General features: G+C 33.0%; 1 protein-coding gene and 1 pseudogene across 2 annotated transcripts; both read left to right on the top strand.

The window, feature by feature from the left end:
* Positions 1-5856: 5856 nt before the first annotated feature.
* Positions 5857-13389, top strand: LOC112275018 (phosphatidylinositol-3-phosphatase myotubularin-1). Of its 2 annotated transcripts, XM_024504936.3 has the most exons (19): positions 5857-6276; positions 6449-6517; positions 6869-6943; positions 7212-7283; positions 7595-7655; positions 7885-7934; positions 8312-8583; positions 8781-8854; positions 8987-9047; positions 9235-9288; positions 9664-9763; positions 9854-9967; positions 10128-10297; positions 10547-10631; positions 11000-11230; positions 11343-11402; positions 11647-11711; positions 12088-12400; positions 12535-13389. In XM_024504936.3, the coding sequence occupies exons 1-19, from the start codon at positions 6175-6177 to the stop codon at positions 13135-13137; spliced, it is 2631 nt and encodes an 876-aa protein (XP_024360704.1). In that variant the 5' UTR covers positions 5857-6174; the 3' UTR covers positions 13138-13389. The 2 variants fall into 2 exon arrangements, with proteins under 2 accessions (XP_024360704.1, XP_024360705.1); XM_024504937.3 differs by lacking the exon at positions 6449-6517 and having other exon boundaries at positions 5946-6276.
* A 1281-nt stretch (positions 13390-14670) lies between these two features.
* LOC112275019 (elongation factor 1-gamma 3) lies at positions 14671-17846 on the top strand (annotated as a pseudogene).
* Positions 17847-26746: the final 8900 nt, after the last annotated feature.

Genomic DNA, 26746 nt, shown 5'->3' with positions numbered 1-26746 from the left:
TTTAAGTGGAAGAAATCTTAGACTCAAGGTGGCACCAAAATAAGTTAGAATATCTTATTCATTGGCACAGATAAAATATTAGTAAACACACATGGAAGCCAACAAAGAATCTTGGAAATGCAATAAAGAAAGTAGAGACTTTCTATCAATGCTATCCATCAAAATCAAGATAAAGATCTTTTCTATAAAAGAAACAAGATGTAGGCAAGATAACATTCTACTTTCAATCGTTGTTTGTAGCTTCTTTGTATATGTGATGTTGAGGAGATGAAAAATCAACAACCAGTGGATTTGATTGAAGAACCTCTATTTGTTGACGCGTTGGATGAGACATTGTAATTGTCACAACCTTTAAGACGATCCAATTGACATGAAGATCTTCAAGAACGACATGTTTTTTCTGAAAATAGATGGTAAGATATAATACGTTTGATATCATGACTTTGGAAGAAACTCCCAATGTTTGATAATTTTATTAGAGGTAGGAACAACTCTTCATGGTGTTTCAAATATTTTATTTGAAGGAAGTTATGAAGGCCTCAATAATGACCAAATAACATGGTGGTCTTCTCACCCTAGTATAGGACACTATCGATGGTTGAGAGGCCCTATCAACCATTTTCGAAGATAACAAAGATCTGAATATGTGGCAAATACAATTTGTTGCATCACAAATTTTTTCAACATATGATAATTCTTCTTCATCAAACTCATCTCTAGAAGGAAGGTAATATCATTGACATACACATATAAGCCAATAATTACTTGTATCTTCACTCTTGTCAACTCCTTTCTTGCTTCTAGTCCAATTTCAAGAATCTCAAGTTTTCTTGTCTTTTTGCAATAAGCCATTTCAATTTCTTTTTAATATATGTAATTCTTTATTTCTATTTTGTCACTTTTTTTTATAAAAATTTCATTGATTTATGCATCATCTTTTAGTTTATATCCTTGACAGGATCCACCTCTAAAATATTCTAAAAGAAATAGTTATTTTGATAGAGCCCTCTATTACGAACATTCAAAAAATTTCAAGTTAGTTGAATAAAGTATAAATAGAATTAATCAACCTTATTTGGATATTTGATCAAGTATAGCTTTAGTACCTTTCTTTCAATGAAGTTTGATTTGTATTCTTCTATTCTATTTAATTTTATTCTCTTTTGTTTTATTCTACCTTTAATATTCCATTCTATTTGGTTGTATTCAGTTTTATTCTGGTTTCCTCTGTCATGTATTGTGAAAAAATTTATGTTGCTATGGATTCAAAAGATTTTATATCTTAGAGAGTCTAGTCTTGTTTTACGCATGGTCACTATTATAACTAGTGAAATTTTGTTTTCCAACACCTCATCTTCTTTAGCAATGATACTTCTTATTTTATAATTGCATTATTTTTTTATGCAATGTTAAGTAGTGTGCTTGGATTCTCTATATTATAAATACAAATCTTTTTGACAATGACAAATCTTTTCTTACTCAATAAGAAATTTAAAACATATTGTGTTAATTTTTATAGGCTCTTGCATAAATGAATAAGCTTTCAAAAACTTAAAAGGTGTCTATATGGCTTGATTTATATTTCTATAATCAAATCTTTATTCTTGGCATCTTTTGAAGGGTCAATTATTGTATGCAATGGCTTGAGCAATAAATTGCTCTAATGAGTCTCTTCTTGGCATTGTGAATAATAAATCTTTGATATTAACTTTCAATCCATATCAAAATTGATTGATAAAGGCTTTGTCATTCCAATCTACATTGTAAGCAAGATTTTGGAATATAACAGCATATATAGTAGCTAAATGTTATCCTTGCTATAGCAATATAAGCTTAGTCTTTGCTATCCTTTCTCAATTACTTTCTCCAAATGTAGCCATAAGTACTTCTAAGAATGAATTCAAATCATAAAATAGTCATGAATCTTTTTCCATCAAACGTGCAAATAAAAAAAGAAAATATTTTCAGAGATAAAACCTTTGATAATTCCAACTTGAGTAAATTCATCAAGATATTGAAATGGATATAATCTTAGATAGAGCTTTACTTATTATAGAAATCTTCAAAAAATTTAGCTTGTTCCATCAAACTTCTTTGGCATACTTATCTTTACCTCGTATTTTTAATAGCAAGATTCCTCGAATTCAATTGCCAACTTGATTTGCTTGCTTCTCTTAATTACATACTTATTTCATACAAATTTTGAAGTTTATTCTTGATTTCTTCTATGGGTGTAGGAATAGTACCTTTATGATTCATGTTGGAAATATGTAAGATTTTTATTCTCAAAGTATGGACAATTTCATGAAGATCTGCAATAGTTGCAAATCTATTCTTACTTCTATTGAAAGTAGCATCTATAATCTTTCTTTCTATAAAAAATTCAAACAAATTCAAAAAATTAAATTAGAAGAAGATAATCTGTAACCTCCAATATCAAATGAAATTTTTTGCAAAGAAGAATAATCCACTTTCTTTGAAAAAAAAATTAATGTTAGAAAATTAAAATATTTGTTTAAAAATGAATAGTTTGCAACCTTCAAAATACAACAATAGAAGCAGAATAATCCACTCACTTTAAAAATAAAAAAATAATAAATTAATACTTTTGATAAATTATCAAAGATATAAATTTTAAAGAAAAAAAATCTTAATGCCCTCTTGTGTTAATCAAAAAGACTAAAAAATTACTCAAAGATGATAATATATTGAATAAGAATAGCTATTGCCAAAGACAAGAAGACTAAAAAGTCCTAAAATAAGACTAAGGACTAAAAAGACATTGATATAAGTAAAGAAGGCCTCACTCTTGCCTTTATATATACTTTCTAAGTAGGATTTATGTGGCAATCTTCTATAGGACCTCCAATATGTGTTGATTTTGCTAAATACATGTCTGAACTTGTAAAACAAGTTTTTTATATGTGTGCCACGTAGTTGGCTTATTCTACAAGCTATCAATATGTGTTATATGTGGCTAACTTGTTGACCAAGTTTCTAACCTATTGTTCAATTATAAACATATATACAATGAAATCTACATCTATGAAGTTTTTAAAAAAAATTTCTAGAAGATATTATGAAATTAATCTATATTTTCTTACTTCTATCTAACTATATAAGTAAATATTGAAATAAATATTTATGTCCATAACATTCATTCAAGCCTTAAATTTCTCCATGTAGTGAGAAAAATCAAAATTTGTAATTTTATCAGCCAAATTCCATTTATTTGAATAAAAAGAAACATCAATTTAATGTCAAACTCCTAAAACCAAGATATGTGAGACTTAGAATTCAAACAGACTAATTTGTATTAAATTTTATCACATATATAGATGTAGAATATAGTACCATGAAAGATATAATTGCTTGAGCTTTCAATGTATCATCTTATTACAAATGGGATATTTCTTTTGATGTTTGTTATTGTTTTAAAATTCTTTAGTATAATAAATATCTATATATACATATATATATATATATATATATATTGGCATGTATATAAAGTACAAAGTATACTCTTAGGCACTTTTGAAAGATAGTCTCCTCTCCTTGCATTATGAAAAGCCCCTCTAGTCCTTCTTAACAAACAACACAATCTATTTTTTTGCTCTAAGATTGCTTTTGTTTCTTTGAGCTTCTCCATGTATGTTATTAAGTTGTAAATATGATCTTTAAGGATCACAACCTCTTTTTAGAATCTTGATCTATTTTTATAATATAAAATATATATAAAAAAGATTAAAAATAAAAAAATTTATACAATACATCTTTTCATCTAAAGCAACAAATTATTGTTCATTAGTCCTCATCATCTTGTCAATAACATTTGAGCTTTTTTTATAATGAATTAGAGTAATTTTATGATTTTTTTATTATATATATATATATATATATATATATATATATTTTATTTCTTTTAATATTAGCTCATAATTGACTATCTTTATTTATAAGACTATCTTAAGTATGGACTATTGCTATATTTAGGTATTATCTTTTTGGTAATAGAAGCAAAGTAACGTCCAATAGCACTTCATACTTCTAGTACCGACACTAAGAATCATTCTTGTTTAGCATCATGTACATAGGGCACTACGTGCAAGTGTATATTATTATCATATTTTTCTTGCTTTCTACCTTATATATCCTATAAAATTTGAAGAAATACATATTTATTTGTTTGTCTAGATCTCAATTAACCTTTCAACTTCCAACAAAATAATAAATAAAGAAAAAAAATGTGTGTTTGAATGTGGAAGGAGGATGGTCCCATCTTAGATTATAGGATCTCAAATTAAGATGACCATTTACGAGAGATATTGTGCTATATGTGCCTTGGAATCTAGAGAATATGGAGCTGGTATTGCTCATTGAAGAAGAGGAGTAGGACCAAGAGGAATCAAAGCTAACTAAGGTGAGAGAAGAAGAGGATACCAAGGAATTAGAATAGGAAAAAAGGCATGTTAAGATGAAGGTAGGGAATAGAAAGAGGGGGGGGGGGAACTAAGAATAAAGGGGGTTGAGATGAGGACCATGATTTTAATGACAATTTTTAGAGATGATCCATTTTTCTAATATAGTTAAATTAGGGTGGATTGATTTAATAAATGATTGGATCACTTTAAGATCTTCTTACATTTATTGCCTATTCTTTAGAATAAAATAAAATAACATCTGAAATTTACTCGAATTGTTGCAATTCTTTGATAAAACAACATAAAAGATGTAACAATGCCATGTTGAACAGATAGAAAACACACCAGGTAAATAAAAGTTCTTGAAATTCCAATTGGTAAAAACACCTATTATATGGACATACTTTAAAATAAGGTTAATGAGTATGACCAAAATATAATGTTATCCTAAATGAAATGCATTTTCTGATCAGTTGTTTGAGAAAAATTTCATTTTATCTATCATTTGTTCATGTATGCACGTCTTAATATGTTTTAAAAATAACTTCATTGTACTTTTTAATAATGATAAAAATAAGAGTACTTAATTTATTTTATTTGCAATTTAAATAGTTTGTTTGAGGTACATGTATGTTTTTGAAATAAATGGATTCTATGACAGTTGAAGCTAAAATGCAGATGATTTCACTCTAAATCATTACATGGAAAAATCATGTATATATAGAGTTATATAGTTATTTATTCACATACAATTTTATGAAAATGTAACCCCACTTTCATCTTTTTTATCAGTGCACTATGATAATTTGCGATTCTTATGAATACATGGTATTAGCACAGATAAAGGTTAAAATAATATAATGATTGAGGATCAACATATTTTGATACCTATTACAAATTAAGCAAATGCAAGTTGTAATTTAACCTTATTTTTTCAATATTTTATGAACTGTCCTGCTTTATGTTCTGGATTTGTGACTGAAACTCAACAATTGATTATCACAGGCTTGTTAATAATAACGAACATTCATGTTAGATGTGAAATCCTTGGGCCAAATCATTCAAATTAATTTATCATACCATCATGAAATCATTTCCATTGTCATCGTCGTCATCATCATCACTAATGTTTTATAAATTTTAATAAATCCGACACAACCCCAAACCCATAGAATAAATTGTTCCACACAACCAAATTACCATCACAAACAAAGCATAAGGAATTGCAAAAGAGAGCACACAAAAAAACGACTGGAGTGGGGAAGAGCTCCATTAAGGAGACGAGATAAGATGGGGGTGCTGACGTGGACCCGGGGACAGGGGACGTCAGCATCGGGGGGCAAGGGGTCGCTTCCAATGGGATCCACGGGCAGTGCCAAGCTGGCGTAACATTTATTCAACAGGTAGAGAAGGAGGAGGGCTTTGTTAACGTAGTATTGTGGGCTCACTCGACGACGCTGTAGGCATGCAGCGTACAAGCCTCAAAAAGCTTTGCCAATAAAATAGAATGGAATAAGAGCCCCTTCTCCTTCCACTATCCTTGTCGAAGAAGAATTTTGTGGCGATGTCGATTCCAAGCTTTGACGATGACGATGAGCCATGGCTGTCCTGGTGTTCCCTTGCCCCCCCCTTTCCTGAGCACGCAGATTTCGTGTAGGAGGAATTAGGGTTTAATTTTTGGGACGGAGAGATTAAGATAGTGAGCGAGAGAGAGGATGGAGGGTTGGTAGAAGTATTGGAGAGGGTTGCAGCGATGGTGGGATGGCACGGTGTGGACATAGTGTCGACGGGGGAGAGCTGGATCGATGGCTTGGACTGGACGCCTGTCGAGGTTGGCAACCGCGTGGCGCAGAAGGTGAGGAGATGCGGGGCGGAGTTTTTAGAAGTTCTGGGTGATTTTAGGTGTTGGGGTTGAGGTTGGGGGTCTGGCGGGCGAATGTGATTTTTAGCTGTTACGGGGAGAAGAAATGATGAAGTGTTACATTGGAGGTGTTGGGATTGAGGTTGAATCGGGGTTTGGATTGCAGAGCTCTGGGAGATCCTTGATTCTCGCTGGGGACGGGTTTCTGTTGCCGGCCGAGGCAGTTGTCGAAGAGGTTCACATTCGCTGCTAATTTCATGCTCTTTTTCTGTTGGCCATTTCTTTTATACCCCAGCAAGCAGTGGTTTGTGCGGATTGGTAGCTTTTAGGCTTAGGAATTAATTTGGGAAGTAGCAACCTAGACAAGCTTGAAGAAATTTCGAGGTTTGAGATTGATAGATTGCGGTGTGGGGAACACAGCGATAGGAGGGAACCAGCTCAACTATTTGGCTTGGTGTTAAGAGATTTATCTAAGATTGCAGCGCGAGTTTGGTTGGTATGCTCAGTTATGACATGTTTAAGCGATTCTGCGGAAAGTGTGTATTGAATTATGAAAGCGCATGCAGTAAAATTTGCTTCTGTGCAGGCACGTGGGGCAGTTCTTGTGAATTTGGAGATAGCCGGCACCTTATTTGTTACAAATTTCCGACTAGTTTTTTTGGTATGTCTTATGACGTTGTGGCTATCTTCCCATGTATTTATTTGCAAGTGACATGTGTACAAGGCTTTTCTTGTGAATGTAGATAGTCGTTGGGGTTGGGAATATTAATGTGGACATCTTCAGTGTTTGTCTGGTCCTAAAAGCTCGCGAAGCTCGCGATCACTTCTGTGTTACAATCTTGTAAAGCAGTATTGTTGCTTCTACTGGTAGTGTTGATCTAGGAAACATAATATCGTCTTACTTTTGATAACCTTTGTGGATGAGTCAGGGTGGGGGTGCAAAGCAGCCATTACCTCTTGGAACTATTCCCTTACTTACCATCGAAACCTTCGCTAAACAGGTGAAGTTATTGTTTTGATTTACGTGCTAATCATTTGGTTATTTATGCGAAAGTTTGTGGCTTAGTGTCCAATAGCCAAATCACTTGATCATTTTACAGCTGTATCTCACAATACTGGGCTTGTATCACCTCACCCCATCTTTGTGCGTTTACTATTCCAGAACATGGCCACACTTGTTTCCTTTTCAGTGCAGTAATTTATAATTTGAGTGTGCAGTAACAGTATTCTAGTTTTGGGGTGTTTCGCAAACTGTGGTCAAGTTGATCCTTTCAATGTTCAATCCTTGAAGTGTTGAATACCTGAATTGCAGGTTGCAAAAATACCTTTAAGTTCTTCAAGTGCAGCTTCAAGGCGTTTGCTCACAATAGTTGGTGCGTGATGTTTAATCGTACCGTGAATTTACACCATCTTAATTGTTCAATCAAGACGATGTCGAGATTGAAGAGATTTCTTATTATTATCTGTAATCCATTGACTACATGGAAAACCTAATTGTACGAACTAAGTCCCTGCGGGTTATGCATTTTCTTTTTGATGGATACTATAAGTGGGCAAATGCTTCAGACTCATTGATGAACTTTTGCTGTTTGGTGGGTGAAGGGAAGGATTTACGAACTATTACTTTTGGTTTTTTGCCTCACACTAAGCAGGTAAATATCTACAACAAGTGCTTGGTTCACATGTTATTTCTTACAAGTAGAACTGTTATTTGTCAGTTTTCCATGATTCTTTCTTGGAAGCTCTATTGATTAAGATTGTTTGTTAGACAATATTTAACATGATTATATTATGTTGGCTATCGCCTTTCGGAATTGACCATAATTTTTGCAAGAATAAAAATGTTTGTTAACCATTGATGACGAACCGCGTGTTGTTGTTGTTGTTTTTGTTGCGTGTTATGTGTATGTGTGTATATAAACATGCACACACACACACACACACTATATATATATATATATATATATATATATATATACGTAATTGAAGTGAAGTAATCATGAGACTTAATATTTTCTTTTCTTAACAGAGGAGGAAGGTGCGCGAAGCTTTGGCATATCGGACTAGACCTACAAGATTATGGGATTTGTATACTTTTTCAGACGCTTACCCCTCTAGCGGGGACCCACGCCAACGATTGCGCGCGGAGTATATCCGCTTAATGTCAGGGAATACCCATGGTTTTCAGAATATGATGGAACAATCCAAACGTGGCAGTGCCTGGCGACTTTCTGAAGTGAATTCAAATTACAGTATTTGTCCAACATATCCATCGCTTTTGGTGATGCCAGCATGTATTAGGTGCTTCACTTAGCTTGTGCTGTTTGATTCTTTTCATTTTAGCACGCAGTAACATGTTCGAAGAAGAAAAGTGTCAATGCTTTGTTATATTCTTTTTGCTGTTATTCGAGCCACTGGAAGGTATGCATGCATCCTGATTACAATCAATGTTTTTGCTGTTGGTCATTGTATATCTAACATTTGGATTTCTGTTGCAGTGATCACGATGTTCAGCAGGCTGCTCTTTTCCGTTCAAGGGGTAGGCTCGCGCATCTTTGCTGGCAGCACCCTGGTAAGTTCTTATCTTCTTCACTTTATTTTTGCTTTCTATCCATATTCTTGTCATGTTGAATATGACTAACGGATGCTACCAAACTTCTTGCTTCGTTTAGTTTCACAAGGTTGACATTCGCCGAATATGCAGATAATGGAGCTGTGCTTGCTCGATCTTCTCAACCGTTCACAGGGTTTGTGAGTTCGCGCAGGTAGGAATGGCGTGTGTCCAGTGTAATCGAGTGACATAGTGGTGGAAATGAATGTAGGTTAGACATAAGAAATAGGCGGTGGGACCATTGATTGAAGTTTCAGTATTATTTGGCGTTTCAATTTGATTAATAAGTTGTGCGCGAAGAGCGAAATCATTTGACATTCATAGGTCTTCATGTTATGCAGTAAGGAAGATGAACAACTTGTGGCTGCTGTTTGTAATACTGCAAATCAACGCAGGTAACGATTCTTGTCCTGCTCTTCTTGCTTTAGTTCCACAAGAATCGTGATAGATGATCATTGAACCATTATTGTTAAGTCTTTTCCATTTAACATTTTCAGTTTTCACGTTATTGTGTAAATATCGAAATTAGGCATGGTTTGTGCCGAAGAAGTATTACTCATCAGTCATTCCATACTAAAATCGTTCCACACATGAATCTAAGGAAGCACGTTAGATAGATATTGTTTCTTAGATGCCCTAGCCTACATATCTTGGCAATTTTTTTCGTTTGCATTTCAGGTTTTGATTGGAAATACGAAGTTGCGAGTGTCGGGTCTGCTGAGTGCTAGGTATTGAACGGTGAATTAAATACCTCAATCACATGAATGCAGGAAACTGTATATTGCTGATGCTCGACCTAGGAAGAATGCACTAGCCAATGGTGTGACGGGTGGCGGATCGGAATCATCAGCTAATTATCTACAATCTGAGGCAAGATCTGTACGATAGATTTTGTGTCATGGAATGCCATGTGCATTGTATAAAGCTCTGCTGACGAGTATTTTGGAAATGTTGCAATAGGTAATTTTCTTGGGCATCGATAACATTCATGGGATGCGTGATAGCTTGACTAAAATGCGTGACTTCTTGGACATTCATGGTGCGGCCTCCTCTGATGGATCGTCTTCCTTATTGGTATGCATGGTTCCTATTTCAATGGTTTCAACTTAAAGCAAGGAATACTCGTTGATTTTTGGAAATATAATTCCTCTGCTTGGAAGCTGCTGTTCACCTTTGTTAATCTTTTAGACTTCTATCTGGCTCTTTTCTTGGACTTATCTTAGTTTGGGTGCAGCGAAGTGGAGGACGCGCATGGGTTGGAGGGAACGTGGCTAGTGTAGCCGGAGCAGCTTCCGCGTTGGGGGATAGTGGCTGGCTACTTCACTGTCATAAGATTCTGACTAGTGCAGTTTGGATTGCAGCCCGTATCCACCTTGAGGGTGCCTCTGTCTTGGTTCATTGCAGGTAAGACATAGTGTGAAACTCAAACTTTTAGAACGTATCTGAACAAGCATCTGTGTTTCCGGATGAAAGCACTCAACTAATTCGTTCATTTGTTCATTTGTTCATTTGTTCATTTGTATATATATATATATGTGTTCATGTTTATACAATCACACATACAGATCATTACGGGCTAAATTTTTCCATCAACTAGCTCCATTTTGAGTATGACATATTCGAAAATTTAGAAGCTGTCTTGTGCTTTTACAGTGATGGATGGGACAGAACAGCACAATTGGTTTGTTTGGCAAGCCTTCTCCTTGATCCATACTATCGTACATTTCAGGGCTTTCAGGTAAGTTTGTATGTTTTATCTTGAGTTGTCGATCTATCTGTATCTGTATGATTCACCGCTAGTATGATACTGTAATAGTATGATATTATGCATAATATGGTAGGTCGCCACTTCCTTGTGCTCTATGTCAACGTGAGTTCACCTGAAATGCGGATCCTGTATGTGTAACGCGTAGAAGAATTTAAATTATTTTGAGTCTCAAATATGTAACTGTTAGGTATCTTTTATTGAAAATGTGAAGGTCTTGCGTCATGGTAGCCAATTAAGAGTGCTGTATTTGCAATAAATCCTTCATTTCTTGATTGTGAAGAACATCGTGCCTTATGATTGCCTCCACCTGATGAAAGAAATGGCTGGTTTGTGAGCAGGCACTGATAGAGAAAGATTGGCTGGCTTTTGGGCATATGTTTTCTGAGCGACTTGGAATACCTACATTCACTGGGACACGGAACTTGAATAATGCAACTAGCTCAGTAATGCGGCAAGCGGGGCAGCCTTCCACCTCTCCAGTGCGAGCGGCTGTCGAGAATTCGTCTTCACCTGCGGGCAATAATTCTCCTGGTGCACAGTCCAGTCAGTACTCGCCAATTTTCTTGCAGGTAACTTGTTTACGCCATTCTATTTGTGAATTCAAAGACCTGCTTATTAGCATATTGTGATTCGGAAAGCGATGGGGGGATTGTTCTGTGACTGAACTATCTACTGGTACAGTGGATGGATGCTGTGGCACAGCTTTTGCGAATTTACCCAAGTGCCTTTGAGTTTACCCAAGTAAGTTGGAATATTACACTTAATGTTGTGGATCTTTGGGATTGAGATGTTCTTGTAACACACTCCACTGAAAGTTATTTTTCGGTCTATAATGTTAATTACTATGCTGTATTTAGTCGAATTTGCTAGTGATGGTTCTTATAATTTGTCTCTTGAGCACAATGTTTTCACCGTATACAGTATTTATTGAATGGAGCTCAAATGCATTGCCTGTCTCGTAATAATTACTCTCTTATTCTTTTAGGCCTTCCTTGTGGAGCTCTTGGATTGCGTGCTTTCATGTCGGTTCGGGAACTTCCTCTGCAACAGGTGATCTATCCTGCAATCTTGGCGATGCTCATGCAAGATCATGAAATTATGCTTTCATCGTTATTGCAAAAGTCAATTCGACCAAATAGACATGTCATCCCTCATGCATGTTGGAACTGCAAACCGGCCTCATTTTGTCACTACTAAAATGTGGTTATGATTTGTGCGGTTTTTAGTAGGTTGATGTAGTCAGTGCCGCGGGTCAGCATGTATTTTGGTAGGAAATTTGAATGAAGATATTTTAAGTCTACTTTCTGTGATGAGATTAATTTGTCAAATACGTTAGATTTTACTATATGTGAAGATTGCTACTGAAGTTATCGAGCTCTACAGAGTTTCCTTGAGAAAATAATAGTTTGTGTTGACTGATGTGCAGCGAAAAGGAAAGGGTTCAAGGAGGAATCACAGAGTCCACTGCTTGTGTGTGGGCGTATTTGAAGCAGTTGCGTGATCAAAAGGGGAGAGAACATGAACACTACAACTTGTTTTACAATAGCGCTCAAAATGCTGGAGTTCTTCTACCACCTGCTGCAGCCACTGCTCCTAGTTTGTGGCGCCAGTATTTTTTACGCTGGTCTTGCCCCAGCCTTGCAAACAGCGGGGGCAGCCCTCCCGTAGGCTGGACTCATGGTGGTGATCTTGAAACTGCTGCTCATGTTCTTGCAGAGAGATTCTCGTCTGTCCGAAACGTAAGCCATCTCAATTACCATATAGAAGCCATAGGAGGTTGAGGACTTTTGTATGCTGAAGGTCTGCATTTCATTTTAGTTTTGATCGTTTATATTTTTTTCCTGAAAATTAGTTTTTGTTGGCTCCTGTGAAGGCAAAAGAAAAAGCAGAAGAAAAAGTGCAAGAATTGTTGGCAGAAAAGAGGGCGCTAATGGAACAGTTGCGGGAGGAACAGCAAGCACGGTTGTCAGCTATGGCTGCTGCAATGCGTGGACGACGGGAGACAGCAGCTTTGAAGCAGGTTATTGAGGCTGTTGGTTGCAAGATTCGTATAAATAGTGTTGCACCACAACTTATAGATGCTTCAGATGAAGATAGTCCGGATACGGGGCGTGGAGGCAATATAGGCCAGAATCCAAGTAATCAAGGTGGCAATTCAAGAGAGAATGACAGCGACGAACAGCAGCTTTCAGTGTCTGTGTCTATGCGCCCAGATACAGATTCAACTACAGATGTAATTCGAAGACCCTGTGGGGCTGAATACCACAGTAGCTGTAGGCTGCGACCAGGAGAAACTTGTCGTTGGCCTCAAACTAGCTGTGCTAGAATAGGCAGTTCCTTTATTGGGCTGCGAGCTGATTTTGGTGCATTAGAACGGCTTTCAATTTTGGATTCCTATTTTGACTCGGAGCAGGCAGATATAGAAGGGGAACGCGACACGCCGCAGCCACCCTCACACATCTCTGGTGTCACTTAAGTTTGATAGTGGGAATATTCGCGTAAAACTAAATGCTACGCTATTGCTTACAGTCATATGGTTTCTCTGAAGTGGGGCATTTTATGTCCTAAATCAAATGCAGGTTTAGTTATCATACATCACCCCGGATCCCAATCATAGCAATACACCTTAGTTCTATCTCTTGGAGTTGGGTAGAGCGTTAATGGCTGGTCTGAGTGACCTTCCCGTGTTTCGAAGGAGAATTCAATCAAGCATCTGTTTTCTGGATAACCTTTTCCTCTTATGTTCTGTGACACGAAATTTCAGGTTTACATTAATCTACTAGATTGCACTTCTATTCAATAGAGCTCTTGCATTACAGTGCGGTAAGTCACGTTGCTGAAGTAGGTTCTAGAATTGTTGCTCATTCAACAATCATTATATAGGCGAAGTGCGCTGTTGTGTCCCCTAGCAAGGTTAACTTACATACAGTTTCATGTCCTTCAATGAAGGCGGGGTAGTACCTGAGCAAGCCTTTGTCTTGGGAAGAACAGTGTCTGTGACACAATTTGGGGATACTCAGGATTTATGATAATACTCAGACTCAGAGAGAACGATTCTAAATCGCTCTTCTTGCGTTTGGGTCCTTTGTGCGCAATCTTCAGATACGAGGAGCAATAGTAATGAAGGGAGGGTATGTGGAGACCTCAACCAGAGGACTTCACACATTTGATCTCGGTATTTTTTTATCCTTCACCTTCAATTTACCTAAAAATTCCAGTTCGCTTGTTTGTTCAGCTGAACTGGTCTAGTTTTGAGAGGATAGACCCTGATTATTTGCTACGCAGATCTTCTGCTACGATCAGGATTGAGCATACAGTGTGTTCATTGATGGGCTTCTTACGGATATTTCTGGCAAGCTTCTCTCTTGGCAGTGACTGTGTCAAATGCGTGGACATTGACATTAAGCTTCTCTTGAACATTTAGGGGAGCAGTTAGAGATATGACCTCAGATGTAGCGTATAATTATAATGACAAACACGTTTTTTCAAGGAACTGTTTTGGATTCTCTTTCCGTGTTTCCTATGTATGCTCTGCTTTCGAGAGTGTCTTGATGCATGCACTGATGTTGTGCAAGTTAATGATGATCTGTTTCAGAGTTTGTTTGGGTTTTCTTTCGTCCTTAATAAATATAAAGTAACAGTAACAGCTTCGAAAAAACCAGGACTAAAGGATTTAGATGCTGGTTTCAGTAGTCCCTTGAAAAACTTGTATGATGTCAGAGTATGGGTAATATGAGTGTAGTAGTTCGAGGCTGACATCTCAGTGCCGTCAAGGTTTGGATGTTAGCACCTTCAGGAATGCAAATTATGCCTCTCTGCACATGCTTGCTGTAGTCTAGATCCCTCCCTTTGAAAGGGTCAGCGGAAGGTACAACTAACCCCACACAGGTTTCCTCCCAATCAAATTGCGTCCCAATTCCTTCAGCTTGGGAAACACACCAATAACAATAGATGTAGCGATTCGCAGCACAAAAACTTAAACAAATTCGGAGAACCTATCAGGTCGGTAAACGATTCCTTAACCACTAGTATAATGACATTACATAGTTGCTGATTCGTTGGAAGCCAATCCTCTCCACTACACTGTCTCTGAAAAGCGCAGCGATGTAAATGAATGAAGCAAGCTTAAGCATGATCAAAATATCAGAGCGCCATGCTGAACTAAGCATACTTCACATACCATATTAGGGCTCGGGACGTCGGGTGCTTTGTACAAAGCACCCAGCCATGATCGCTGATTGATCCTTCTCTCTTTCGATCCCTCCTCCCTGATTGCCGCTCGCACCACCCGCTGCAGCAGCCATGGTCGGCTTGGTACGTTCTTCGCGTCGAATCATTGGGAAAATAATTTCGAGCTTCTCGCTGTGGCACTTTGTTCGGATCCGATCTAGGTTTGCAATTTGAAGGGATTTAAGGAGATATGAGGATTTTTGTGTGTTTACTATGTGGGAGTGATGTGTGAGCAGAAGCTTCACGCCAATAAGTTGAACAAAAATGCCTGCAAGTCTTTGATTGCTGCTGAGTATGTCGGCTTTAAATTGGAGACCACGCCTGGCTTCGAATTGACCGACACCATATCTCCCGAGTACCTGAAGATGAACCCTATGGGAAAGGCCTTAAATTCCGGCACAAAAAAAAAAAAAAAAAAATTATGTTTTATGTTTTTATGTTTTTATGTTTTATGTTTTTTATTTTATTTTATTTTTTTCTTTTTGTTAAATATATATTCTTTTGAATCTGATCGCTGGTTAGGGTAAGGGCGTAGCTGTGATTTGCCACAGAATACTTCTTGGAGGATGGATTAGTCTATATTGAATAAGCGTAGTTTTGTGCTAGATATTATGCTGCGCCGGAATTTAAGGTCTGTTTTCGAAGATGAATATGGAGAGTGTGCGCGAGAGCTGCTTAAATTTTTCTGTACCAATGATCGGTTTATTATAAGATCCTGCGATGAAAGGCATTGAAAGTTTGTGTATCAGTTATTCAAAATTTTCTTTTCATGGAGATTCTGCTTTATTCGTCTAGAGGGCGGAGACTTCATTGAAAGAAAATTCGTATCTAGCACTACTAATTCAACCCTACGCAATTCTTCAGCGATGATACATTTCGGTGAGAGATTATCTTTATTTCAGTGTCAATCTGGTACTATTTATGTTACCAGCAAACGTAGTGCACAGAACGTGCTGGAAACTGTTTCGAAAATATCATCGACTGTGACGATCCTTTTGAACCTTCGCAACAAGCTTAGTGATATTTTCATGTGTCGGTGTACTTCTGCCATGTAAGGAACTTTAAACTGATATGATGTTTTTGTGCTTGCAGGCTCCAGTCTTGGAGACTCCGGAGGGGTCCATCTCTGAAAGCAACGCCATTGCCCACTACGGTTAGTGTTCTATTTTTGACGTCTTGATGCTGGGGTTGCATATTCTTTCCAGACTGTATCGGTTCCATTGAGTAGAATGCTGAGAATTACTTTTGGTGTCGAATACAATTGCTGGCCTCAAGAATGTCGGGTTGTTCGGTTCAACCGCCTATGAGAAGGCCTTAGTTGATCAGTGGATCGACTTCGGTAGTCTTGAGATCGACACCAATGCGCTCAGATGGGCTTATCCTCGTATGGGATTGGCATTCTTCAGCGAATAGGTGATATTTCTAATTTTGTAATTACCAATCTTATTTCTCTTGCTTTTTGTTCGTGCTATATGCAAGCCAAACTTATTTTTATACAGTGATTTAACTGTAATCCATTCGAGGAACTGGAACACCAGGTGAAAAGCTCACTACTAAGGAATACCATCTGTTAACGATAAAGGTAGACCCTGATAGCATGATCAATATTTAGAGGTGACATAACAAAAATGGGAACAGATGATTTGTTTCCTGCATGTTTACAATTAAGTAATTCAGTGTGATTTATGCATGTTTTAGTTTCTACAGCTTGACGATGTTATCACGAGTTTTATCTTTTGACAGATTGAAGCCTCATCCATCAACAATCTAAAAAGAGCTCTTACCGCTCTGAACGCCCATCTTGCATCTCGGACGTACCTGGTTGGAGAGTCGGTAACTCTTGCTGATATTGTGCTCTCCTGCAACTTGTCTCTCCCATTCTACGTGGCAATGACCAAAGAATTTACTGCTGATTACCCCCACGTAGAGAGGTATTTCTGGACTCTTATCAACCAGCCTAACTTCAAGAAGGTCTTCGGTGAGTTCACTCAGACAGCCAAGCCTCTGGGACCCCCGCCTCCTGAGGAACAGAAAATTACCTCTTAATGGACTCATGGACTTACTTCTGGCGTATCAAAGGGAAGAATACCCCTAAGAAAGAGAAGGTGAAGAAAGAGAAACCGGCGCCCGCACCAAAACCTGCTCCGGAACCTGAAACAGCCTTTGATGATGATGAGGTTGCTCCAGTGAAGAAGACTAAGAAGGCCCTGGACTTACTCCCCCCTTCTCCAATGGTTTTGGACAACTGGAAGCGGTTGTATTGAAACACCAAGGCCAAGGACTTCCATTTGGCTATTAGTGGTAAGTTTCTATTAATGAACTCATGATTTGAGTTATGGTTGTGGCACAATTTAATGATTTGCACTCATTCTTTTCGCAAATGATTGGTGTCTCATCTTATGTTCATGTGGTGGTTCTGTTGAGTGCAACAGGTTTTTGGGAAATGTTCGATGCTGAGGGTTGGTCATTGTGGTTCTGTGATTACAAATACAACGATGAGAACCAAGTAACATTTGTGACTATGAACAAGGTCGGAGGATTCCTTCAAAGAATGGACTTGGCACGCAAGTACTCTTTCGGGAAGATGTGTATTCTCGGTGAACCCACCCTACAAGATCAAGGGAGTCTGGCTGTTCAGGGGACAGGATGTGCCACAAATGGTGTTGGATGAGGTTTATGACGCAGAGCTCTACGACTGGACCAAGGTAGATATCACTAATGAAGAACAGAAGACTCTAGTAAATGCCTACTTCGAGGAGCCTGATACAATCCAAGGCGAGGTGCTCCGTGAGGCAAAGTGTTTCAAGTGATTCATTCGCTGGATGAGTCTCAGTAGCATGTACTAGCAGTGCCATTTCATCTGCATGTAATGCAGATTGTGCAGCACAGGGAGTAGCTTGCCCTCATTTTTGAAGCAGAATTGGGAAAAGGATACAATTTGAGTATGTGAGGGGAATGGCCACATGGTTTTGCCACGCAGCTGCCAGCTCAACTCGTGAGGTTTCTCCAAGAGATTAAGCTCTACGACTGCCAATATAGATTATAAAACTGTGTCATGCAAGATCTTAAGGGTGAGATCATGGATTGTGATCTTTATTTTGGGCTTGAAAAAATAAACATGCTATTGTGTGTTAACCTATTAACTAGTAGAAATCCATGCAGTTAGCCACAAAAAAGGTGGCCAAATATTTGTTAGTTTATTTATTTGTTGGAACCTTCCAAGCTCCATACCCTATTATCTTGCAATGCTACTTTTGGCAATCTTCAGCAATAACATACAAATTTTGATCTTTGATTAATCAAAAGTTGAGTTATTGCTTCACTTTTTCTTCATTTTTCATGAAAACAATGTGATATGTAGCCAATCAAAGATGGTTTTTTTCACAATTTGTTTTTAAAAAAGAAAGAAATAAAATATACAATAGAAGTTTCAGCTACAAAGAGGGATAGCTAAATCCATGTTGTTGTTATGAATAATATGCAAAAAATTAATTAATTTTGTTCAAATATCAAAAAAAAAAAATCAAAAAAAATCAAAAAGACATAAAACTGTATTAAGACATTCAAGGATGTATTAAAGTCAAATTTTGGAACTATGGATAAATAAAATAAAATATAAAATATAAAAAATAAATTACTAATAACTATCTAATTAAAACTTCTGAAAAAAAATATTCAACATGGAATTTAATTTCTTATATTGATTAATATTTGCACCTAAGAATGTAAATGTATGTCTAACATTGTACTAACAGATATTTTTTCAAAACTCCCTTATTCTTGCATCTAGTCTTCAAATAAGCATCTCAAAAGCAAAGGCGAAGAAAATAGAGATGGTAGAGAAACCTCCTTGAGAACAATAATGTACAAATAATGGTGACTCTTTTGGAGACCAGGCTAAATGTTTGTCAAAAGAATACAATGCATTACAATGAGGACACAAAACATTCATCCTCTCTAAATGATATATGGCTTTAGTGCTTGTTATTGCAAGCTCTCTTTGATCTCTCTCCCTGCAATCATTTGTAATTATTTTAAGCTTCTCTTTATATTCTTTCTTGTTTCTTACATTGTCATTGAGCAATTGCTCTCTAAATCATTCTATTCATTATTAAAGCTAAATTGTTCACAATGACATGGGTTCTACCAAATAATTGGAATCAACTTATAAGCCTTTAAATTGTACCTCCATTAAATTCATCTAGATGAACCTATGTCATTGTTACAAAAAAATATGATTCAAATGAAGAATTTTTTGAAAGATACATTTATAAGCCAAAAAATATTTTTTCATAATTTTTTAAAAAAGAAAGAAATAAAATATTCAATTAGAGTTTCAACTACAAAGTAAGATAGTTAAATCCATGCCTTTATTACAAATAATGTGAAAAATACTAATTAATTTTGTTCAAGGAATGACTTATTAAAATATATAAAAAAATATAAAATTACATTAAAAAAGCATAAAATTATGTTAAGACATTAAAAGATGTATTAAAGTCAAATTTTGAAAGTATAGATAAATAAAATCAAAATCAAAATATAAAAAATATATTACTAATAATTATCTAATTAAAACTTCTAAAAAATATTTTAATAAAGAATTAAATTTTTATTTTTAAAAAGAAGAATGTTGATAGAATAAAAAGTATATAGAAAGAGTGCTACATAAAGTACATGGAGAGAGTGCTATATAAAGTTAACCATAGAAAAAAAAAGAGGTTGACGTAGATCCAAACCAACATGCTTCACCAATTGTCCTTGAGATTTGTTTATTGTTATTACAAATGTAAGATAGATTAAAAATTACTTTCTCTTTAGAATGAATAAAAGTTCCTTTATTTTAGAAGTTAATGTAATTTCCAAAATGAACATCCAATTTCTAAAAAATTACCCTCGAAGAATTCTTGCTTCAAAAACTTGATCCATCAATCATGTAATTAAAAATTGGGTTCTATTACAAAGTCTTTGGCAAGGAGCAATATTTCCTAGTAATATCACTAGAATCTCAATCTTAAGACAACCTTAATTTGGTCATTTCAAATAGATTAAGCAACTTCATGAATTTGAGAGCTTAAACATTATTGTTATTAAGACCATTTTTGATAACAACTTCATCAGTGCTTAGATCTTATAAAAAAAGCACATATGTTAAATAAATTGATTTCTATTAATTATTGGATTCAATTATTTTTTAGTAATGGTATTAGAAGAAATTGTGCAAGTATTCTATTGGAATCTTATCTAACAAGAAAAATCCAAAATCTTTAATATGTTCATCTATTGGATTGCTAATTCTATGTTCTCTTTAAAAATAGGCATTGAGATCATCCAAGATACTTTTTCAAAACCTTTTCCATAGATTTAATGGATTTAGTAGATTTCCATATAATAGCAAAACAACAAACAATGCCCTCAATTGAAATCCAATTTTTATTCTTGATGCCTCTTCTAAACATTGTTAACAATATTTTTTGTCTTCAAATAATCTTAAAGCTATACATGCATTTTTAAATATTGGATAAAAACTTCCATGAATAGCCTTTAAGTAGTAAAATGATTATAGATCTTTAATATATATTAAAAGAAGCTTCAAATAATATCTTTCTTCTATTGTTAGATTTATAAAATATAATCTTTCAAAACCAAATCAATATTTTTTTAATGTCTACGTCTTCTTTGTCTTATGCCAAAAAAAATATTGTGGAAATTTCTGATATATATATATATATATATATATATATTCTTGCTAGTGCCATTATTGGACACATCTTAAAAAATAAAGTTAATAATATCTTTTGACTTTCAGCATATTTTAAAATTACAACTATCTTGTCATTTGGATCATATATTCTTTTCATGCATTTTTGAAAGATGAATGGAAAAATGAACAATATTTGGCATTTCTTCATGGATTTGCATGCCAAAAATTCTCTAAGTAGCTTTTGGAGCTCCAATGTATCTTACATCTAATTATTAGATCAATTTGATCTTATCTTATTGGTTTTTAAATTACATTATATTGCAAACATGGCCTTTATAGATGTATTTATGGATATATTTGATGGCACAAATAGATGGACATATCTTAACTTTTATATGATAATTATACTTCTGAGATATTTTGGATAAAATGAAATAACATCTTTGTTGTCAACAACTATTCCTCAAACTTCAAATGCTCTTCTATCATTTCTTTGTTAATATTGAGGATATCCATTGACATCCATTTTTATTTCTTCTACAAATATCTTTGAGTATCTCTTTGTATAAAAACCATCTACAATACAAGGCACTTAAAGATTTTGCATTCAACATGGATCATGTACTATGCATTATAGAATAACTTCAAATAGCTCTTGGTTGTTATCTTTAGATAAATTCTAAAGATACTAGACTATCTAATTTAATTAATTAAATTAAATTAGTTTAATTAATTTTTTAATTAAGTTTAATTAGTTTCAATTAATGAAATATAATTAAATTTAACTAAATTAAATTAAATTTAGTTAAATTAGAATAATTAAAATTTAATCTAAATAAAAATTAATTAAAAATTAATTAAGTTTAATTAGGTTTAACTAATTAAATTTAACTAAATTTAAACTAATAGATAAATTAGTTTAACTAGTTTTCTAATTAATTAATTATCTAGTTTATTTCAACTACTTAATTCAACTAGTTTCAACTAGTTAATTCAATTAGTTTCAACTATACAAATTTAATTGCTTAGAAAATTAAATAAATTCAATTGTCTAGACAACTAAAATAATTTTGTAAAAACCATACAATTCATATCTCCAACACATCTAATCATATTTTTTCTATCCAAAAAAATTAAGATATATATATATATATATATATATATATGTATATATATATATATAAGATAGATTTCTCTTATAAAATTCTATGGTATAAACATGTGCAATAATATGACCAAAGACAATACTCTTCTTTATATTCTCTTTAATTACATGTCTCTTAAGCTCAAATACACTAGGAATCAAATCTCACTGGTGACTTATTTATTGTTCTTGAAATAATTCATTTTAGATTTTGGACCATCTTGAATTTATTGTCATTATCATAAAAATATCAAGATACTAATAAATCTTATAATTTCCATAGAATCTTAAAATATTTCCATCATATATCTTATATTTTTAATAAATAATGATAAAAGTAAGATCTTGCATCCTAAATTATTTAATTTATATTTTCTTTCTTCAAGCCCAATATTTTTTTAGGTTATAATAGCATCTACCAATCTTTAGTAAAAATTAGCATATAGATTTTTTTGATTGTAACATAGATATTGCAAATGTGTTTACTTAGTTACTACCCATTTGTCAGTTATAAATTCTTGTAATAGCTTTCTTCTATGCAAAATTGTAGAATACTTGGTAGGCCTTAAAAAAAGTTGATAAGCAAAATAATCCATTTGTATAACATTATTGCTTCTCTAATCTTCTCATTGATCACCTTTTTCTTCTTGAGTAATATCCATTACTACATTTTGTGCCTTTAGGCCAAGATGCCATCTAAAGATTCTATGTTGAAAAAAAAAATATGGTGAAGAGACAAATAAGCAAGTTGAATTTCATAAATCTTTTTTTAATAGTCTATTATTATATAAGAAATAATAATATCACAAAGTGCATTAAGCTTTGATCAGTCTCCAAGCAATATGATAGCATTTTTTTAAAAGTAGAAAAAAAATTATATTTGCGTCTATTGCTTTTATTCATGAACTATAAAGAAATAAGAAGACCTACTTCAATTGCTCTTTCATTTTATATCTAAGATAGAATTTCATATACTTGTCTATATGATCTAATAAATAAATTATTTTTTCTCAAAACTTCTCTAATTTTCTACATAATTTGGCTTCATAAACCATGAGTATGTCTCATTCTTCTATCTTGTGCAAATAATGCATTGTGCATATAGAGTTGTGCATAAGTTGGGTTGATACCTTCTTGTCGTAATAATAATTCCTTTAAATAGTACAACTTTCTATTTATTCTAAAACTATATGGAATATTTTCTTAGAGTTTAGATCAATCAATATTTGCACTTAAGGATGTAAACATATGTGCAGCATTGTACTGACACATATTTTTTTGGAATTCTCTTGTTCTTGCATCTTGATTTTTAAATAAGCTTTTTAAAAGCATAGGTAGCAAAGATAAAGATGATAGAGAACTTTTTCCTTGACAATAATATTGTTAAAATAATAAAAAATTCTTTGGTAATTGAGCTAAATATTCATCAAACCAATATAGTACCTTATAATGAGGACATAAAACATTCATCCTCCCTAGATTGTGTATGGCTTCATCACTTATAACTATTTCAGCTTCTCTTTGTGTTCTATCATGTTTTCTAAGTTGTCATTGAAGAATTGCTCTTTGATTCATTATTAAAGCTAGACCGTTCATAACAGCATGGATTCTACTAGACAATTGGAATAAGCTTGTAAGTGTCAAAATTGTACCTCCAATAAAACCTTGTTACTCAAATATTTTAGCAAAATCACATAATACCTATAAAATAAAAATAAGTGAGTACATCTTAATTAATCAAATTATAATACCACACTACTTTAATAAAAATATTTTATATCCATGCATCCCTACTAATCATGATAATATATATTTTTATAATGATTTGCTACAACAAAAACTTCAATTTTTCCAAAAAATTACATTTTGTAAATCAAGTTGAATAAATAAAATCATAAAAATATAAAAATATATAAAAATAGGCATATATATATATATATATATATATATATATTTATACATATAAATATTAATATGAAATTTCATATAAAAGTAGGAAAAAATTATAATTAAATTTTACACAGTAGTTCTTGTTATAATTGACAATGCTTTTAAAATTGCAATAAAAAAAAATTCTTAAATTTTTTGTTTATAATGAAATGTAATATAAAAAATGTAATATGATAACTATAAAAAATATTAAAATTATAATTTTTTTAATTATAAATAAGTTTATATATTTATAATTAAAAAAATTAATTAGTTTTTATAATTATAATTTTTTAATTATAATTTTTTTAATTATAAAAGAATAAAATGATATATAAAATTCTATCTTTTATAAAATTTTAAAATACTACAAATACTACAAATATTATTTGTATTGATCAATTGTTTTAGAAGATAATTGTGTTAATCTGAGAATATCTTAAAGAGTCTAGATTGACAAAAAAATTAATTGATGTAACTTAGTTATTAGCATAAAATCCTCTTTTGTCATTATAAATACCTTGTTTAGACAAAACTGTGTTATTACAAAGGATGAATTTGATAGTTTTGTATAAGTTAGTTGAATATCCACAATAATCCAAGAAATAATGCCAAGAGCTCTTAATTCAACTATAATTGCTTGAAAGGAATTGATTTTGTCCAAATAAGATGATTTGTATGAATATTTCATCACATCTTCATTTATATGGACAAATTCAAGAGTATAGATAGAAATAGCATGGATTTTGTTTTTATTTGGAATTGAAACGAATTACAAAATTAATTGGTCACTAATCTAAGTAAAGAGAGGTCTGTAAAACTCTACCTTGTGAGCTATTCAAGATAAATTTGTTGCAAAAATCTCTTATTGTAAACTTATTAATAAGTTTTTGGACTTATAAAATAATTATCAAAAAAAAAAAAAAAAAAAAAAAAATCATCATTAAGCAAAAAAATTAAGGTATTTGACAATATGATTGAACAGGTGCCTATGCATATTAAGAAAAAATATTGAAGGATCAACAAAAAGTGCCATTCTTTCAAATTTCTTACTATAGTGAATCACTCATAATCTTTAGTTTGACATCTTTTATGAAAATAGCTATAGTTTAGTTTTTGATCTACTTGAATTGCCTATGTTTATGAAATATATACCTCAATAGATGCTCTCAAAAGTCCAAACTACAATGCATAAAAAACCACTAGAATCTAAGTATGAGAAAACTTTAATTTATAGGCTTAGCATATGCCTTGAATCCTTTAGAAAGTTAAGGAAGATTTTTATTAGATTAACTACAAAGTGAAGAGGGAGATTATTGGCTTTAAATCCAAATTCCAATTCAGTACTTTTTTATATGACAAAAAAAGAATGCATAAAAAATTCACAAAAATGGTGGTGTTTGTTGGTTGTGTGCTCAATCCTTCCTAATAATTTTATTGCAAAAATTTCTTATCTCTTCGAATTTTCAAATATATAGTGCTCAAATATAATGTACAAATGTAAGTGGTAGAAAAAATAAAAACTTTTGATAGATGCATTTCAATGCACCTAGTACTCCAACGCTACAATGTGTAGTGGATAAAAAAAATAGCAATAAAAAAATATAAGAATAATAATAATAATAATAATAATAATAATAATAAAACATTAATATTATAAATGAATTAGCCATCAATGCACCTACTATCATGGACATACATATTTATTTCAATAATTACCTATTTGATTAGGTAGAAGTAAATAAAAGTAGGTTAATTTCATAATATCTTTTAGAAAAACTTTTTAGAAGCTTAATAAATATTTCTTTGATTTTATACATATTTACAATTAATTATTAGTCTAAAAACTTGGTCAAAAAATTAACTATGTATCATATGTATAAGTAGCTTGTAGAACAAGTTAATTATGTGGCTTATATACAAGTTAAGACATATATTTAGCAAATTCAACACATATTGGAGGTCATATAGAATATTTCTATGTAGCTCCTAATTAGAGAGTATATATAGAAGCAAGAGTGAAGCTTTCTTTATTCTTGACAATATTTTTTTAATCTTTAGTGTTATTTCAAGACTTTCTAGTCTTCTTATCTTTGGCAATAGCTACTCTAGTTTAGTATTATATTATCTTTGAATGATTATTTAGTCATTTTTGAATGACACAAGAGTATTTTGACCTTTTAATTCTTTGAGGTTCATGTCTTTGATGATTTGATAAAAATGCTAATTTATTATCTTTACCTTATTTTAAAAGTGAGCATAATTATTCTACTTCTATTATTATGTTTTGAAGGTTGTAATCTATCCATCTTTAAACAAATAATTTAGTTTTTTAACTCTGATTTTTTTCTTCAGAAAAGTAAATTATCTTTTTTGTGGAAAATTTTATTTGATATTAGAGGTTGTAGATTACAATCTTCTAATTTAAAATTTAAAATTTATTTGAATTATCTATAAAAAAAAGGTTGTAGATGCTAATTTTAGTAAAAAAGAGAATAAAATTGTAACTATTGCAAATCTTTATGAATTTGTTAATACTCTAAGAATAGAAATCTCATTTATTTTTAATATGAATCATAGAGGTAATATTCTTAGACATATGGAAAAAATCCGCAATCTATGCCAAGAAGTTGTGTAGTTGAAAGAAGCAAGTAGATCAATCTTATAACCAAATTCAGGAGGTCTTGCTTCTATAAGCACAAAAGAGGTAAAGATTAGTAAGCTTGAGAAGTTTGATGAAATAAGATCAAAGTTTTAAGGATTTTTACAATAACTTAAGTTCTATTTGAGATTACATCCTTTCTAATAATCAAATGGATTTAATCAAGTTAGATTCATTGGCGCACTTCTATTGGGAAGTTCTCTCTTTTGATTTAGATCTTTGATAGAAAAAGATTTATAACTACTCCATGATTTGAATTCATTTTTATAAGTTTTTATGGATATATTTAGAAAAAATGATTAAAAAAGGGTAGTAGAGACCAAGCTCATATCACTATAATAAGGATCACATTCAGCCACTACATATGCTACTAAATTTCAAAATCTTGCTTGAGATGTGGATTGAAATGACAAAGT

Source organism: Physcomitrium patens, chromosome 22 (assembly GCF_059467195.1).
Source record: "Physcomitrium patens ecotype Gransden chromosome 22, ASM5946719v1, whole genome shotgun sequence".
NCBI classification, from domain to species: domain Eukaryota; kingdom Viridiplantae; phylum Streptophyta; class Bryopsida; order Funariales; family Funariaceae; genus Physcomitrium; species Physcomitrium patens.
Note: the sequence above shows the minus strand (reverse complement) of the source record. Positions and strands in the feature narration are given on the sequence as shown.

Coding starts and splice junctions, on each gene's coding strand:
- LOC112275018 (XM_024504936.3), top strand. CDS start 6,175: ATGGTGGGATGGCACGGTGTGGACATAGTGTCGACGGGGGAGAGCTGG. Junction 6,277..6,448: donor GCAACCGCGTGGCGCAGAAG/GTGAGGAGATGC, acceptor TTTGGATTGCAG/AGCTCTGGGAGATCCTTGAT. Junction 8,855..8,986: donor TCTTTGCTGGCAGCACCCTG/GTAAGTTCTTAT, acceptor CCGAATATGCAG/ATAATGGAGCTGTGCTTGCT.